Raw genomic sequence first — 19443 nt, 5'->3', positions numbered from 1 at the left:
ATGTTATAATGAGAGGATTCGACTTTATAACTCAGCACGGAACAGAAACTGGTGTGTTGCAGCTTTTAGATTTGAGACAAAACCAGCATGTACTGTCATGAGGATGATGAAAGTGTTTTTGGATGGAAACATAGTAGGATTTGTCTGCTAAGTGGGTGTTGGGTATTGCTAGGTGGTTTCTTATTCTAGGGCATTCAAGACTCTATCAACATTGGGGTTCAATTTAGGAGTTATGGAACAAATTGCTTGGTAAAGTTTAACACTAAGATTAAAGTTTGGCAGTAGTAGTAGTAATGTGTGCTTTAGTAAACAACACTAATTAGTTAACAATTAGGCAAACAATACACAAGAATATTTATATCAATTCAAGTTTATTAATCATTACCCAGTAAAACCAGTGATTTTGTAGCAATGAGTGATGTACATGCAGTTTCTCACTCAAAGTTACCTTAGGCTACGTTTACATGACAACGATGATGTCAAAAACGTAAAAGTTTTTCCCTTGCGTTTTTAAAAGGTTTCACGTATACACAACATTTTCAAGTATACACAACATTTTCAAAATGATTCGCGTTAAGACAATTCTGCAAAAATGGCCAAAAATACTGTATTACGTATACCAGGTCAGTAGTTGGCGCTGTCACCTTGTTAGTAAACAGTACCTGTAGGGAAGTGAAGATTATATGTTGTATATGATGCGTCTCCGCTGTTGGTTGTAATATTGGTGAAGTAAATTCACACTTTGCTGAAGAAGCGTTAGCAAACTCTTAAGCAGCAACAGCAGTACCATGTACTCCGCCATTGTTGAGTATGTTTGTTCGCACTTGCCTTTAAAATTAACACGTACTGCGCATGTCTACATACCTAACACGTACTATGCACGCGGATGACGTCACCGTTTTCAAAGATAAAAGGGTTTTTACACGTAAACGATAATGGTGGCGTTTTCAAATACCTGCACCTTGAAACCTGTTTTCAAAAACATGTGTTTTAAGTCCCCAAAGTGCCATTATCGTGTGAACAAACAGACTCAAAACGCATACAAAGTTTCCCGTTATTGGCTGAAAACATTGTCGTGTAAACGGCCCCTTAGTGTAACACTGATCACAGAAATTTAGAAAAATCACTGCAAAATAAAAAAAAGTCCTTTAGCCTAACAATGGCACCATTTCTTCAAAATAAAGTCTGCAAACAAGTAAACAACAGTGTGGATAGTACCTGACTGAAAAATACTGGGAATGTACATCATCATCATTATCATCAGACAAGATGTTTTCTCTCTAAAGTTCATCCACACTCTAATGCTATGATAATTTGCTACACTAAATCTCTAATATCGGCCCTGTAAGCAGGAAAAAGTTCAATATGAAACATTTCATCACTTAAAATGTAAAACGAAAATCACTACAATCACTCTTCCTAACAATATGTCATAGTCACTTGAGAGAGAATAAACACGTTTTGCATAAAACAATCTCGTGTGGTCATTTGCAGAAATTAGACAAATGTCCTTAAAAGAAAAACAAAATCTACAGATTCACAAAGTAGTTCAGTGAGATTCTACTATCAGCACCATTGTTGTCCACTTCAGCTTAAAATCCATGCTTACTTGCTAACTAGCTTACTGAAAATGTGTAAATACCGCATCGAGTATTCAGAGTCGACACTTGATCTATGTGACCATTTCAAGTAACAGGTACAATGGAGCCAGTGAACTTAAGACTTCATCTAATGCCATCGATTGTTCAGAAGCTGTGCGTATGACCTTAAAAAGACAGATAATATAATAAATACCGTAATGCCATGAGTAAATTAGATATCATGGAAGGCATGTTTTTAGCTGTGCTCCACCGTTTTTTCAATTCTACTCTGGCCACAGAAGCACTTTGTGTGTGAAAAGATTAACATACTTGATTAATGTTAAAAATTAACAATTATGCCTTATGCGATCACTTGTTTAAAGTTTCATTATTTGTTAGATACTACCAAGAGTTTAGCAAGCACTGTTAAACAGCTGTTCCTCACACATCTTTGAGCTGCAGACGACAGAAAAGTGTTTACATGAGGTCATGGGTGAGGTCACTTTTAACAGTGAAAAAAAAGAATAAAGATATTTTTAACATCATTTTCATGACATTTTCATTAAATTATTAGATGTAATACAGTTACTTATTTTCCAATTAAATGACTGCTATAAAATATAAAAGCAGCCTAACTTTAATGCTACTATGTATGAATACTTTTATAATATCGTACTGTATTACTAATATTAAATGAGAATTATGGTGAGAATTGTGAAAATAGGCATCAATAACTATAAACACACATATAGCTTAGGATGCCTGTTAATAATTAACAGTTAAATTAATTTTCTTGAATCGTGATTAAAATTATTTTTTGAATTGTGATTTCATACACAGTCTTTCTTTTTTTTCCCTTCTTTGATTCTGCAATGAAATATGACCTGGATGTGTTTTGCGAAATTCTCCCTAATACTAGTATTGTGTATAAGGTAGTCAGTGGAGAATCCCTTTAAAATTTGATTTGAAGATACGGCTTTGTCATCATATCTGGCAATAGATTCAAAAACACGAGCATATTTAATACTTCAACCTCAAGAGTAAACCAAAGTTAAAAGAATACTGAATTATTGGGGGAACTCGACACGTGAGAGTCTTCCGAAGCCGCTAGACAATGTGAGGTAGAGGACTGTACCAAGCTGGAACAGGCAGCAGAGAAAGAGCAGGTACCATGTCAGGTGGTGTGGCAGTGATGCGGCAAAGGTGGGGGTGATTTCAAAAACAGAGCGAAGAGCGTCACACCTCCCCGAAGTTGGTGTGGCCGGTCTCCTTGGCATGTTCCCTTGCTTCCTTCTGCCCCACGAGGCCAGTCTGGCACACCATGCAGCGCAGCGTGAAGCGGTTAACGTCTGTGTACTGACGTTTCCTCCGCGCCTCATCAGCAAGCTCCAGCGCTTGGGCCAAAATTATATCATCAGTGGTGGAGAAAACAGTCTGTGCGGGAATATCTGAATTGGGCACCACCTTCTGGAGTGGGTCATAATGAATCCCATCATAAATTAGCAGCACTCGTTTAGTGTAACCTGCATCCTCGCCGAAGCGGTCGACACGCACAGTCTGAGTGTCAACGATGCAGATCTCACACTGGTAGAACTTTGAGAGGATTGAAACCTCAATAGCGCCTCCCCACGTGTCATCGCGACGGATCCAGGAGCAATAGTCCTCATTAGTCTTGCCCAATACTGCCTCTGAGTACGCGGTGGGGTTACTAGCTACAATCTCTGCGATGAGCGCACGCATTTCAGGTGCACACCCAGGGTCGTAAACACCTCCTTCCATAATGTAGTTCACACTGGTAAACAGACAAGAGTTGTCGGCAGGGACGACGTGCCGCTCTAGAATTGGGGACAGGTCAAGACTAGGCCTTTTGGTAACAGTGGTTTGTGACTGGGGTTTGGGTTTGTTCTTCTCCTCCTCTACAATCAGCGTGTCTCCTGGAACAATTAACGTACCAATGAGCAACACAGGAAACTCAGCAAGATGGTTTTATAAACAGGCCTACAGAATTAAAAGAATAGTTCACCCAAAAATGTAAATTTGCTGAGAGTTTCCCCACAGCCCCTTGTCATTCACGATGCAGATGAGTTTGTTTCCTCATTGGAGCAGATTTGGAGAAATCAGCGCTGAGAAGTTTCTGTGTTGCTGAATGTGCTGTGAGCTACAGTGAAGACCGCACAGTTTAGAATGCTTCTAATTTTTATTTGTTATACTTAAGAGAGTGTAAATTTGTGCAATGATAACCTACCAGCAATGTGAAGATGTTTTTTTAATATATTAGAATGAGTACATTACAATATAAGTTTACTAGAACAAAAACAAATACATTATTATTTATGGGCCTAAAATCAAGATGCAAACAATCGGTGGAGACTGCCCAATGTTAACATTGAACATACGGCATTACTTATATTGTAGACTACTATGGTACAGTTATAGAGGCCCTTCATAACGCAGAGGTCAACTGCCTGCTCTGCCTATGGAGACAGATTAGTCTCAAATATAATTCACGCAAAAAACACGATTCACACATGCGTAGACAATTTCACATGCATGAAACCTAATTCACGTACACCCAAAAAAAATTCACGTGCGTGAAAAAAATATATATTCACAAAAAGCAATTCACATGCGCAAAATTAAATTATATATTCATAAAATACATTTCACAAATGCAAAACACAATTCGTAGATATACAACTGTGCACAAAAAACCTTTGAATGTTTAAAATGTACGAGTGTCTGAATGTACAAAATCGTCATTTACTACGAATCCACTCGGATTTGTGTGTGTGTGTGTTTTTGAGACTTTCCTGGCAGAGCTCTCTTCCCACGTGGGTCTGTCGTACTCTTTAGCCAATCAGATGCGAGCTTAACCATTCAACCAATCATATCATAAGCCACCGAGAGTGCATTCAATGAGCACAATTCTGCGCACCTTTTGCGCAATATGGATTAATTAGAACGGAAATTAAGCCTTTACATCAGTAATCCCTAGACAGTAAAAGAAATGGACACAGCGACCCAATTGGAACTCAATTGAGACAAGTGAAGCCCATTTTTAGCGATTTTTAGAACTTCCGTTTCTGACGCGCAGACTCAAACTAAGCTTGATGACCGTCAGCAACCTGTCTGACAGATGTAAATCTTCTAGTAGCTGTGCGTGCAAACTGCCATCGTTAATCTTGCAGAGACGGCGAGCTTGAGCGGGGAGTTCTTTGGCGTGAGTGAGCAGGAGTAAGTATTCTGATTAATTATTTTGTATAGTATTTTAAAATGTAACGCCAGGGCTTCTATGGGCTTCTCTCTTGACGTCTCCCCGATTGCCTGCGAGCTTCTGATGCACTCTCAGTGGCTTATGATATGATTGGTTAAATGGTAAGCTCGCATCTGATGGCTAAAGAGTACGACAGACCCACGTGGGAAGAGAGCTCTGCCAGGAAAGTCTCAAAAAACACACACACACAAATCCGAGTGGATTCGTAGTAAATGACGATTTGTACATTCAGACACTCGTACATTTTAAAACATTCAAATGTTTTTGTGCACAGTTGTATATCTACGAATTGTGTTTTGCATTTGTGAAATGTATTTTATGAATATATAATTTTATTTTGCGCATGTGAATTGCTTTTTGTGAATATATATTTTTTTTTCACGCACCTGAATTTTTTTTGTGTGTACGTGGATTAGGTTTCATGCATGTGAAATTGTTTACGCATGTGTGAATCGTGTTTTTCTGCGTGAATTATATTTGAGATTAATCTGTCTCCATACTCTGCCTATAGAGATATGTATCGTATCGTGACTTTGCTAGTGATACACAGCCCTAATCCACTGGTGATGTAATGCTAAATTTCTCTGTTCTGATGAAAAACAAACTCATCTTAATCCTGGATGGCCTGAGTGCGGGTACATTTTCAACAAATTTTCATTTTTGGGTCAACTAATCCTATAGTACATTGCAAATAAATCAAGTGTAAAGATCATGCAATGCAAAGCAAACCCAAACCTGATGTGATGGGGTAATCTTTGAGGTTGGCTTCTCCATTGCGTAGATCCAGGCTGGACGGAGGGTAGCCTACCATGATCTTCTGTACATCACATGGTATTCCAGTTAGCTCCTCAATCTTATCTTTAAGCTCCTGAACACATGATTGGTGTGTAAGGCCCTGCATCAGATGGGTCCCGTTCTTGGCCTTGCAGCGCAGACGCAGCATCGTGTACCTGTTCAGTTCTGAACACAGAAAAGGTGCATGAGCTGAATGAATATGAAATTTAGAAGCAGTTATATTTTGGCTTTAAAACAAGGACATATACAACAATAAAATTATAAGACTAAAAACCAATGTAAAGCAATGTCAATTTCATTTAAATAACAGGTGAAAATGTGCACGTATTTACACAGTACATGAATACATAAACATAAAAAAAAAAAAAAATAAGGAAAGAAACGAGGAATATGATAACGACATTAAAACATATATTCCAGTATAACTAGATATAATAGATTAAAAAAAAAACACTACAGCTGAACAAAATAATAAACGCAATAAATGCGTATATAATTATTAGTTTAAACTTTGTAACCTTAAAAATAGTGGGTGTTTAATAATATAAAAGACAATGTTGACAAATATCTAAGCTAGGCTAACTGTTAGCCAGGCTAAAGATAACGTTACAAAAGCTCAGGGGATACATAATTATATAACCTCAAATTTAAAAAGTTCTTTCACTATAAAAACATGCTTTAAAAGATAAATGAAAATATTGTCTTAATAAATAAAAATCATTCGTAGTTTGGAGCTTAGCCGAAGTCACTCACCACTGAATGCTTCTAAAAACAACAATCGACACACTGACAGAGCAGAAACATGCGTATTACGTCACACAATCTGTGTAATACGTCCTGAAAACTACACAAGTTGTAGATATGTTAGAGTAAATATCAATATTTAAAATTTTTACTTTTAAAAATTAATATGTAACACCGCAGAGACATCTGTAATGGACTAGTGGCAGCAAACACTGATTTAAAATAGTGAAAAAACGTGTAGAATTACTGGACAATCTCATATGATTGGTTATATATAATATATGCATATATATACAAACACACCACACACACACACACACACACACACACATATATATATATATATATATATATATATATATATATATATATATATATATATATATATATATATAACACACAAAAAAAAAAAACACACACAAAAACACAAAAACACAAACATAAATTTATATATATATATATATATATACATACATACATATATATATATATATATATATATTATATAAGATATATATATATATATATATATATATATATATATATATATATATATATATATATATATATATATATATAACTGTTTTTACAGTCGTGTATTATGTAACGTTCTGTGTAATAAAAATATTTTGTGTGAATCCACCGGGCTGTGATGTGTCTCCCGGCCACAAGAGGCGGAACATACAATCAACGCGTCGTGTTATCTTCGTCATTCTGTTTCCGGAACTGCGCCGCCATTGAAGCAGCAGCAAACAACGTGAGCTTTTCGTTGCCGCGCCAATAACTATTGCATTTAATTTTTCATTTATCACCTTCTTCTAAAAAATATCTTGATATTGCTTGAAAGAATGGCGTACAGAGGACAGGGACAGAAGGTTCAGAAGGTCATGGTGCAGCCCATTGTATCCTTCACAACGCGCAACTCTATTGGCTTTTTTCCATTGTATTGCTATAACGTTACTTCGGTTTAGTAATATTAATAATGTTGTATTGTATAACATATTGTATTAGGAATTATCTTTGATCGGTAACGTTATTTGAGATGTATGCATCAGGTTTGTTTTGTCCTGCTGATCGGTTCCTAATGAATGAAAATGTTTTTTTTAATTATTCATGGGTTATATTTGATAACAGTATAATGTTATTGTTAATATTTGTTTGTTTCCTTAATTACACCTTCAGAACCTTATTTTCAGGTATCTACAGAATGTAAGTTAATAATTTTATTGTGTATATTATTAATATATTTAACATGCATTAGTAAACAAATGTACGTCTGTGTGTGTATATGTATATATATATATATATATATATATATATATATATATATATTAGACACACACACATGTATTTAATTATGTATTATTAAGTGTTGATGAAATGTGAGGTTTCCCCATGCATTTTTGTTTTTTGTTTTCTACTATTATTTTATTTATTTATTTATTTATTTATTGGTTATACATTTTTAGGACAGCATTACCTGCAGCTTTTTTGTATTTGTCATCCTCATAAAAATCTAAATGACCAGTTAAAAATCTAATATAAACGAAAAGTTCAAAATAAAAATCTAAATGGCGAGTTGCTCATATTTTTCCCTTTGTGTGCAGCGTTCTCGGATCCAGGTTTGGCTGTATGAACAGGTCAACATGCGGATAGAAGGCTGCATCATTGTGAGTAAACCCTCAAGACTCAAATTTAACACGCTTTACTCTTTCCACACAGCTCATTTTCATCTTTACAGATCATTTTGTGAACAATATCATGCAAGCATGTGAATAAATAACTCTTATTTGCTTTCTTTGTTTATGTTTCAAGGATTCGATGAGTATATGAACTTGGTTTTGGATGATGCAGAGGAGGTTCACATGAAGACCAAGAACAGGAAGCCACTGGGTAAGTGTGAACTTTGCGATACTGGCGAGTCATGCATTTCTGAGAAATAACTTTTGTTTGATGTAAGCACGATATGACTTTAAACATATTTTATCTCTCCAATAGGACGGATTATGTTGAAAGGAGACAACATCACATTGCTGCAGAGTGTGTCCAATTGATTGTCTGTTAGGAGTTCATTTGGATATTGTTTGTTTGCTGTTAGATTGTTGGTTTTACTTTTTTTCATTTGTCAATATTTGGTATTTTGACCCATGTTTGAAATTGTGAAAACCTTTTTTTTCTTTTCTAAATCTCAAAAATAAATATTTTTTTTCCCTCACTGTTCCAGGCTATTGTTTTTAGTGTCTGAATTAAACAAAGTGACAATTAGAATATGTTCAAAGAACTGAAAATAAATAAAGTTCAAACGTTTAGTTTTTTTGAAAGAAATGTTTTCTGCTCACCAAAGCTGCATTTATTTGATCTTAAAACAGAAGTATTTCGAAATATCATAACTTAAAGTAACAGTTTTTTTTTATATATATATATATATATCATTTATTTTGAAATGTCATTTATTCCTGTGATGGCTAAACTGAATATTCAGCTACTTAAAAAAAAAAAAGATTATACCTTTTTTCTTTGATTAATATAAACTTTAAAAGAATATAATTTAAAATATAAATATTTTGTTACATTATAAATGTCTTTACTGTCCCTTTTGATCAATTTAATGCATCCTTGCTTATGTAAAAATTGTACTGAACCAATACTTAGTGCATGTTTTGTGCAACCGAGCATGACTGCTCACTGACATGGTACTTTGTTTCTTAAATTGTTTAGATATGTGCATATTTTAATATTTGTTGCTTTGTTTGACACCTGTCTGCAGGTAACCGTGTAACCACTAGAGGGCAATACATTAGTTTGTCTTTGTAGTGTTCGCCTTTGAAAAATGTCACCTTTTTTATACCTTTTAAAAATGAAAAAAAGTAAGTTTTGCATTTTTGGCTGTCTTTCCCCACTGTATTGTATAAGTGCATTTTACTCATATAGTCCAGTGAAACAAACTGCATAACTTTTCTTAAGTTAATACCTTTAATACATCTGACCTTTTAAATAATATTAAATGATTGTTGTTTATGTGTATATAGAGATAGGGAGAGAGTGAGATGTTCTTTTTTCGTTGTTGTTGTGTTTTTTTTTTTTTTTGACCTTTCAAACTCTAAAATTAATTTTGAGCCACAAATGTTACAGGTGGGATTAAATAGGTTAACAGATGCTTTTAACCAAAACAGCACATGATTTAATAACCTGTTGAACATTTCCAATCCTTGATTTTAAAGAAAATGGCTTAATAATAAAATATTTAAAAACAGTAATTTAATATTGTTTTCAGAATGAAAACTACCGCATTGCCCTTAAAGGTTCTTAACAATTATAAAAAATTAATGTGATAAAACCAGTCATAAGTAGCATGGGTATATTTGTAACAATAACCAACATTGTATGGGTTAAAATGATCGATTTTTCTTTTATGCAAAAAGGATATTAAGTAAATATCATGTTCCATGAAGATATTTTGTAACTTTCCTACCGTAAATATATCAAAACTTAATTTTTAATTAGTAATATGCCTTGCTAAGAACTTCATTTGAACAACTTTAAAGGCAATTTTCTTTATATATATATATATTAGGGCTGTCAAATGATTAATCACGATTAATCACATCCAAAATAAAAGTTTTGTTTACATAATATATGTGTGTATACTGTGTATATTTATTATGTATATATAAATACACACACATGCATGTATATATTTAAGAAGAATATGTTATGTTTATATATTAAATATATTTATATATAATATAAAATATAAGAATATAAATATATAAATGTATATACATGTAAATATTTTCTAAATATATAATTTATGTGTGTGTATTTATATATACATAATAAATATACCCTGTACACATACATATATTATTTAAACAAAACTTTTATTTTGGATGTGATTAATCGTAATTAATCATTTGACAGCCCTAATATATATATATATATATATGTAGACCACACATCAATGGAAAGCTTATATATTTCAGATGATGTATAAATCTCAATTTCGAAAAATTGACCCTTATGATTGGTTTTGTGGTCCAGGGTCACAAATGACTGAATTCAGCGATGTTTAAAACAATCCAGCTGCAATCATGACGCGATATGTGCACTAAAGTGATTTTGAATCAGTATGTACTGATTGTTCAAGAGATGAATACACTACATCTGCATAGTTCTTTATCTGAACCTTATTGCGTGCTTCAGTTTGTGGTATAAGTTTCAAATCCCCCAACAACTAATTTTAAGCTTAAAGCTTTAGATTTCAATAACGGTCGTTTTCCTCAAGGGGAAGTTTGATAAAAATCTGGAAATATGAAAACAGCAGCATGTCAGCAGAGCTCAGATGGGTTTGCCAGAGAACAGGAGAGCTGTGACTTTGAAGTCAGAGGCAGTGGTTGGTGAGTCTCTAGATAGGGACTGACTGCCAGCCTGTGGAGGAAGCGGTATCTAAATCACGAGTACGAGCATTGCGTGTATGCACAGAGCCGGAGAACCAGATGTAGCTCTGAAGCTCATCGGGAGGAAGTCAGTTGCTGACTCCAGAGACTTTAAGCTCACTTTATAACTGCGACCACACGCTTTTAGTCGTTCACTGTGGCTTCAACCACAGTAATGTTGCATAAAGTCGATCCCCTTGTGAATTTTCTTTCAGTATTAATTCGGTGTGCATCTTTCTGGGGGGCTTTAAATGCTCAAAATTGCCTTTTTTCACATGCAGATGAAAATGAACGTGTCCAGTATTTCCAGAACTGACTAAACTGAACTTAAAGTTGCTTTCTTTATAGGCCTACACCTTCATGGTCTTCCTGTGAACAATTCAATGGTGTGCATTATTCTAGAAAAATATAATAACTTGTTTTTATTGAATGGCAATCCTTTTTAACTGATGTCATCTACCAAATCCCAATGGAGAAATGATAGCCCTACGTTTTGTTCTTTTATTTGCATGGGTATATGCTATCATGCATAATTTTGGTGATTAGGGAATACATCTGAAAGATAGAGTTACTAAATTGTGTAGTACAGTGTTATTATGAATATAACTAAAATCATAAAAAACAGCTACTTCAAATAAATATACATTAACTGATATTTAAAACATAAACTGTTTTTATTTCTCAGCTAGTTCTCATTTTTATTGAGTTTAGCTTTTTATAAATAAAACTGATATAAAAAAATAACAAAAATGATATAGACACTTAAAAAAAAGTCAAAAACACACAACAAAATGACAAACTTTATTAAAAGTTTAGCTAAAATGACAATGAAAATAGAGAATATAAAAGTAAGTAATTTAAAATAATGTCTAAAAAAGCGATGATAGTATCTCAGTGATACAAAAATAACACTGTGTTAAAGTCCCACTATACAATCCCACAATGCATTGTGCTCAGTTTGCAAAAAAAAAAAAAAAAAAAGACCTGAAGTGCACAAAAAAGTATTTTGGGATCATTTTTAAAATGTCAAATCGAATTTAAAGACAGAATTGTCTTAACTATTTTAGAACTGGATTCCAGTCACATGTTCTTTGATTGGGTCATGTGACAGCAATGCAGTATACTAATGTAAAAAAAAAAAATGCTAAAAATAAGCAAACAGGCAAAAATAAACCAAAAGAAGGAACAGAAAACAAGAATGCATGGGGAAACGTCATACATGTATATGTATGAGTAATTATGTTTTATTTAATTTTTTTCAATAATGTTAATAGGCTATAATGGTAGGCCCTTTGTTCCTTTTGGACAATTTTTATTTCTGTAGGTGTGATGTGGCTGCTGTGGTTTTCAACTCATTCTCTTCCACGCACACTTCTTTACCCAGTTTCCTTATATTACGCAAATCCCATCCTACAGTAAGACACAGCTCTTCCGTTCCTCTCACCCCAGTCAAAAAAACCAAAGAGACAGTGCATTTCTGCCATGACCAGGCTGTGGGAAACCAACCAAACGCTTTGGAGGCAGGTCAGCTCTTGCTGGGTTTAGCCGTCGGAAACACTGCCCAGGTCAGATTACCATCCGGGAGCTCCTGAGGGGCCTTCCTGTTCCTGCGGGTGTGATTGTTGTGAGCGTGTCCTTTGTTCTCTCTCCCTCTCGACCTCGGCTCCGACGGGACAAGTTCAGTCTGTGCGCCTGCATTGCCCTCAACATCCACACCATCAACTCAAGCCTGACTGTCTGGATCACTCCCACGTGTTTGGACTCTGATGATGTTTTTCTTCACTTTAAGAATAGCATCTGCGTATCCAAACAGGAGATGCTTTCACATTAAATAGGGATTTTAAAAGACTTCAGGCAATTTATCTGGCTGCCATCCTCTCTGTCTGGAAAGAGTGATGGCCTGTTTGTTTTCATCGTTCTGAACTGAGGACGAAAAAACTTCATATAGAGGCTCAAAGAAACATAAAATCTTTCCAGTGCCAAGCCTTTGTAAATGACTCTTTTGTCATTTCTTAATGGAATGATGTATTGTGTGAGAATTGACACTTATACTTCTGAAAAAAAAAAACATAAGTGTCTAGATAATTACTTCAAGGTTGGAGAGCTTTTTTTTTTTTTTTTTTTTTTTTTTTAAATTGAAGCAGTTTTTTATTAATAATATTTAATTTATTCTTATATATATATTATTTAATTTATTATTTATTTTCTATATATTTTCTATATCAAGCCTTATAATAAATAATAATCAGTGAAACAGTTATTTATTATAATATTACTTTATATATTTTGAAAAAAGTACTAAAATATATTTAAAAAATTATATTTGAGAAATGGCTGTCCTACAAATAAAAGTGCACTTAACAAAAACTGCAGGACGTCTTTTGAAAACAAAAAAATTAATAAAATAAAAATAGCTTACAAGTTTATGATTTGATAAGGTTGGAGACTTGTTATTTAATAAAATAATAATAATAAAAACAAAATAATCCGTGAAGCAGTGTTTTCATTATTACTAATACTTAAAATAAATATTTAGAAAATTTATTACAAATGGCTGGCCTCCAAATGAAAGTGTTCTTAAAAACTGCTGGAAGCCTTTTACAATATATATATATATATATATATATATATTATATATATATATATATGGTATATGTGTGTGTGTGTGTGTGTGTGTGTGTGTGTGTGTGTGTGTGTGTATGTAAATGCTGTTTACACGTAGGTGACACTCCACCAAAGCGTTCTGTGCGCTCTGGCAGTGACCTGTGAACATGTTGCTTATCTTGTTTTAACAGTCTGGTCGTAATACATAATACCTCCATTTTTCTCCTATTAACACATACAATAATATGCAAGTCCGATAAGGGCTTTTGTTTCTCATTTTCACCCAAGGAAACATTTGTAGCATTTTTCATTGTGACTCACTTTGGCTGAAATGGTTGTGGCACCGTTGGGCAAAGGTCCAGACTTTGAAAGAGTGTGAAAGAGGGTCCAAATCAGGCCAGGCTTTGTGCAAATAAATAATGAACAAGCTTCAGACATTTCCATGTTTCAGCATCATCAGATGATCAGTGATGATAGCGGGTATCAAGGGACTGCTGGTCAATGGGTGTACTTTGCAGTGCACTGTTCTATGTAATCTTTTCAACAGTATACAAATGTAAAACAGATAACATGAAAGCAATCGCATGTGCTTAGCACTAATGGTGATTCAATTAAAAGGGCTCATTTTCTCTTTTTACAGCATTCTGTGAAATGCATAATGTTTTCAGTTGTTTAACTGCATTGTGCCATCTCAATCTAAAGTAATGAATTTGAAATACATTTTGTAATAATTATAGGAAACAAAGACAATTTTACAGCTTAATTACAGTTAACATTATTAACCTTTTTTTCAAAGTCATGAAAATGTAAGGTATGATTCATAAAGAAAATCTGATCTTACAAAATTATGGTAACAAAGTTTTACATTTAAATAGATTTTTTTTAAGATACATTTTTAGTCCAAATCCTTATTAAAAGAAATGCAAAACAAATTTTTTTTTGGATTTGTTTTGATGCTTTCAATATTTCAATAACACATGGTGAAAGTTGGCATCAGATTTTCATTGTTAAAGTCATTAATCGTACATATGTTAATGAGGGACCCAAAAGGCACCAGTTTTAAAATGACCCTAAACAAACAGACTACAGAGTAACACTTATGTAATTTAGTGCATTTTGGAATAGAATATGTTGTTGCTCTTTTTGTGGTAAACACTCACACTCTAAACTTCTCACTTATGTTTTCTAAAATTGGTCACTTTTCCACCTTTCATGGAAGTTTTTTTTTTTTTGTCTGCGAGGTAGACTTTTGCACACACACACATATATATGCACATATGCACGCACACAAAATGTGTTGGCAATTCAGTATGAAGTGCCTAAATGTACAGAACAAAAGACCTGCAGGGGTGTAAAAGGAGATGTGGAACAAAAAACAAACGAGTAATGAAATTATAACAATACAGAGAGAGAGTGAGGGGTGCGGGTGCCACAATGGCAGGGAACAATCGCGCCGCGTCAATGGAAAAAAAAGTGTGTGCAGAGTGGGGGGGGTAGGCTTTGGACAATAGGCCGGTGACAGCGGCACAATGGCAGCACTGTTTTCAATTAGACATTATCTCATAGACAGAGTGGCAGGTTTCATTGTGCTAGGGGGCTATTTTCAGGGCAGCCTTTGTGTGCGGCACTGCCAATATTCCCTTCAGCCCCTGCCGTGAGCCGGCCCTTTATTCTCGCTACTGTTTGTTTTTTTTTTTTTTGCACAAGTGCTAAAGTAGAAATGTGGGTGGTTTTGGACCAGACAGGCTTCTAAAAGGAGAAAAGGAGGGAGTGGGGCATAACTTGTGCCTTGTCACCTGGGTTTACCATGGCAAATTGAAAATAGCAAGAGCTGGAATCTCTTGGCAGACTTGAATGCAACGCCAATTTGACATGCACTGCATGTGTTTGTGCTTGCAGTTTGGTGGCCTAGTGGGCAACGTGGTCTTGATCTAGGATGGTTTGACTATGTATTGTGGCTTATAGTGCAAATTCACATGTTGTTCCAAATCAGTATCGGCTCATTTTAGAGCATGGCACTAGCAACGTCAAGGTCATGGGTTTGATTCCCAGGCATTTCTGAAGCCATTGACAAGATTAATACTGGATGCAAGTCAAGTCAAGTCAAGTCTGCTTTATTGTCAATTCTTCCACATGTACAGTACATACATACAGAGAATTGAAATTGCGTTACTCTCAGACCCATGTTACATACAAAAAATCCAGATAGATACAGATAAAATCTAAAACATAAAATACAACTATACAAATAAGGGCATGTAAAAAAAAATTATAAAAACAAAAATAAAGTTAAATTATAGCTGCAAGCAGTAAAGCAGCGCAAGGCACATGGCAGATAGAGTGCAAACCGGTGAAGTGAACAAACAGTGCAGATAAAAAGATTGTAGTGCAAAAAAAGTTACAATCTGTTTGTAGCTGGAAGCATGCAAGCATGCCAGTTAAAAAGACTGAGTTTTTAAAGAGTTTTTTGTTGCTAATGTTACCACAACCTTCCTCTGCTCAAGTAGCACAAACAGTAGGGAATGGATATAACGATGCCAAGGTTGTTGGTTCGATTCCCAGGGAATGCATGCATTGAAAAAATAAATGCTTGAATGCAATTGCTTTGATTAAAAGCATCTACCAAATGCACACACATAAATGTCTGTTCTAAAACACATTATAAAAGTACCATAAAAATAGTCCATATAACTTGATCTCAATGTTTTGGAAGCCATATAATAGCTTTATGTGTAAAACAGGTCAAAAATTAAGCTTGGCATCATTGGTCCAGGATGCTAGCATGCCAGTGTAAAAGTTGAAGTTTTCTAAAAAAGGTTTTAGTTGATAATGTGACCACACCTGTCCTTCATTCGTGTAGTTCAAACATGGTGAATGGTGCTTATGGGTTAAGGGTTAGATTCCCAGGAAATATCTGATCTGGAAACAAATGTTTGAATATAATATCCATTGCTCTCAAAGAAATGTGTCAACCAAATGCATAAATTTACATATCTGCCAGGCTCTAAAAACATTATAGAAGTGCCAAAAATGCAGTCCAAATGATTTGTGTGCTAAATTTTAAATCTTCTGAGGCCATATCATAGATCAGATCAAATCTGAAGCACTATAGCAAGTTTGAAATCATTGTCTTCATATGCAAACATTCCAGTTTAGAAGTTTTATGTTCGTAGTGTGATCACATCTCTTCTGCATTTCTGTAGTTCGGACAGTAGAGCATGGCGTGAATGACAGTAAGGTTGTGGGTTTGATTCCATGCATGAATGCATGGAAATTTCTGTCAAACTACAAAAGTAACAAAAATCACTATAAAAGTATTGTGAACAGTCCATACAAAATGTGCACTGCATCACAGGTATTTTTTGAGGAAATCAGATCAAATTTGAAGCACCATAAAATCAAATTTGATGGCATATGCAAGCATGCCAGTTAAAAAATGTATTTTTTAAAGAGTTTTTAGTTTATACTGTGATTACATCTGTCATATGTTCGAACAAGCTCAAACAAGGTTATGGATTCGATTCCCAGGGAATGTATGAACTGGAAAGAAAAGAGAAATGCTTAAATACAACATCAGTTACTTTAGATAAAAACATCAACCAAATGCATAAATGTCTGTCAAGTTCCAAGAATAACAAAAGAGTATACAGTCCATTTGACTTGTGTAATACATCTCAAATCTTAACTTATGATAGCTGTATGCAGAAAACCTGAAGCACCATACCAAGTTTGACATGATGCCAGTTTACAACGTTCAGTTTTATTTTTAATAAGTTTCATAGAAAAAATAATACAGGTTTGCGACAGCATGATGGTGAATAAATATTGACAGAATTCTCATTTGTAGATTAACTATTCCTGTAAAATTGAGTATGCAAAGTATTTTGGCAAAGGCCTCTTTGCAGCTTGTTTGCATTATGGGTAGAGGCATTTGCATTCAACTCCCTTTTAACATGTGCAATAGTCTTTCTGTCATACATCCTTTTTACTCCTTTTTATAATTGATTGTATATTTTGCTTTAGTGCTCAAGCAGAGCTGTGATGTTTGTTTCTCTAGAGTTTTTCATTCCACAATGTGAGTTCCAAGCAAGCAGACATGAAACAGTCGAGGTTAATGCCCTTCACCCATTTGCTCCGGTTTGGAGAGAGAATTCTGGCACATCGAAATGCCGAAAACCTGAAAGCACCATCAGATAAACTTGTTTGGAGCCTCTCAACCCATTTTGTTCAGGTACGAGATATTTGATGAAAGCCAAGTTGCACAAAAAGCTTGTAATTGGCCTGAAAATAAACGAAGCCCAACTTGCCACTCAAACCTTTTGGTTCTCAAACCACCTGCTGCTTTTTTGCTATTGCTTTTACCTCAATTAGGTTGTGCAGTCCTGATTCTTGTGATTTCACTGAGCATTTGCGGTCGAAAAGGAATGTTTTGCATCATATGTTTCTCACAAACAAACACGTTTGTTGCTTGAAATCAACGGAACAGAAATCGGAACAGGTTGCGGCTTTCCGATAATTCTCAGAAATAATGCGCTTGACCTTATCGCATATGTGTTTTTGGGCAAGTATCTGTCATGTTTGCTGTTCTATATCACCCCGGTTCCCTCCCATGCGGTTTGAGTGACTATCTGGCTCAGTATTATTTCCCCATCAACATTTTTGAGCTTTTTTTTATGAGGACACGTTGGTTTATGTGAAGTGCCTACATAGACAAAAATGCCATTTTGGTTGGAGAGTAAGCAGCGCAGATAGCAGTTGCAAAGGAAAATAATCATTTCATGGTGGTTTACGTTGTTCTCCCACAATTCCACACTGCTGCCACATTGAACAAGCATGATTAGCTTTAATGGCCTAGTTAATCAATAAAATGTCAAAGGTTCAAAAGGCAAATCACTTATTTGGAAGCGAAATGAAATGCTTCGATATGTTTTTTTTCGTATAAAAAAAGCCATTTTGATGTGAATTCTGAATGTTCCCAGAACTTACCTGATAGCATCACTGAAGTACTGTGGTAAAACACTGAGTACTACCTAAATTTGCAGCTTCTAATCAGCTTATCATTCTCACGTATTGCAAACAAGCCCCAAAAACAAGTTTGAGTCTTAAAATATCTGCATATAGATAAACAGATTTATTCACTGCAATGGGAAAACATAAAATTAATCATCAATAATAATGCTTTTAAGGAGATGCATTTGCATGTGTTGATAAAGATCTTTAATAGGTGAGGTGGGGGAGAAACAGCATATCTACACACAAGCAAACAGGAAGAGAGAACACAGGCATATCCGCTCCCAAAGTTCTTTTTATAATATGAGCCATTTTTTGCAACCACAATGTGAGATTATTCTTATTAGTCACAATGATTGCCTAATTGGCATAGTGTGTAGTGCGGAGAATACAGAGTGAATCTTACAGCCCTGACAGGCCGGCTGTGTTATAATGAAGACAAGGGGTCTAAAGAACGCTTGGATGTATTCCAAAAGACTGAATTAACGTCTTCATTCTATGGAGTCATTTGCATTTGTAAATGCCACGGTTCTGCAGAAAGATGAAGAGTGTTTGGGTTCGCCAGTCTCCTGATGGACAAAGGCCTGTCCTGACATTGGCAGCTCAGAGGAAACGTTCCAACAGCGTTATCTAAGGCCAGAAACATACTCTATGCAAGTTCACAAGTAAACCATTCATAGGCTGATAACTCCAAAAAGCATAAACACTGAAACATTGCTGTGTGTGTTTGAGCACCTCATTTTTTTTTTTTTTTGGAGTGGGGGGGGGGGGGGGGGGGGGGGTTAAAACAATCAATATATTTAATTTTTACTTTTTGTTTTATTTCAAGTCATCCACATAATAACCTATAAAAATCATTTCATTTAAGAGTCATTTCTTTTTAAATTGTTCAGAAAACAATTTAGTCTTCATTCAGTTATATGTAAATATAATTAAAATACATTGAGTTTACATTTTTTGCACACTTCACTTTTAACTTTACAGTGGCTGTGATAAACCG

At 34.8% G+C, this 19443-nt stretch overlaps 2 protein-coding genes across 4 annotated transcripts; one reads left to right on the top strand and one right to left on the bottom strand.

Moving 5' to 3' along the window:
* Window positions 1-352: 352 nt before the first annotated feature.
* On the bottom strand, window positions 353-6502 carry yod1 (YOD1 deubiquitinase). Of its 2 annotated transcripts, none has more exons than XM_019112617.2 (3): window positions 6403-6502; window positions 5590-5814; window positions 353-3514 (listed from the first exon to the last, which is right to left on the bottom strand). In XM_019112617.2, the coding sequence occupies exons 2-3, from the start codon at window positions 5795-5797 to the stop codon at window positions 2817-2819; spliced, it is 906 nt and encodes a 301-aa protein (XP_018968162.1). In that variant the 5' UTR covers window positions 5798-5814; window positions 6403-6502; the 3' UTR covers window positions 353-2816. The 2 variants fall into 2 exon arrangements, with proteins under 2 accessions (XP_018968162.1, XP_042589715.1); XM_042733781.1 differs by lacking the exon at window positions 6403-6502 and adding an exon at window positions 6290-6373.
* Window positions 6503-7079: 577 nt separating this feature from the next.
* Window positions 7080-8608, top strand: snrpe (small nuclear ribonucleoprotein polypeptide E). Of its 2 annotated transcripts, XM_042733779.1 has the most exons (6): window positions 7080-7150; window positions 7241-7295; window positions 7576-7602; window positions 8001-8063; window positions 8208-8286; window positions 8392-8608. In XM_042733779.1, the coding sequence occupies exons 2-6, from the start codon at window positions 7242-7244 to the stop codon at window positions 8445-8447; spliced, it is 279 nt and encodes a 92-aa protein (XP_042589713.1). In that variant the 5' UTR covers window positions 7080-7150; window position 7241; the 3' UTR covers window positions 8448-8608. The 2 variants fall into 2 exon arrangements, with proteins under 2 accessions (XP_042589713.1, XP_042589712.1); XM_042733778.1 differs by having other exon boundaries at window positions 7103-7295.
* Window positions 8609-19443: the final 10835 nt, after the last annotated feature.

The sequence above is a fragment of the Cyprinus carpio genome, chromosome B11 (genome assembly GCF_018340385.1).
Source record: "Cyprinus carpio isolate SPL01 chromosome B11, ASM1834038v1, whole genome shotgun sequence".
In the NCBI taxonomy this organism is placed as follows: Eukaryota; Metazoa; Chordata; class Actinopteri; order Cypriniformes; family Cyprinidae; genus Cyprinus; species Cyprinus carpio.
Note: the sequence above shows the minus strand (reverse complement) of the source record. Positions and strands in the feature narration are given on the sequence as shown.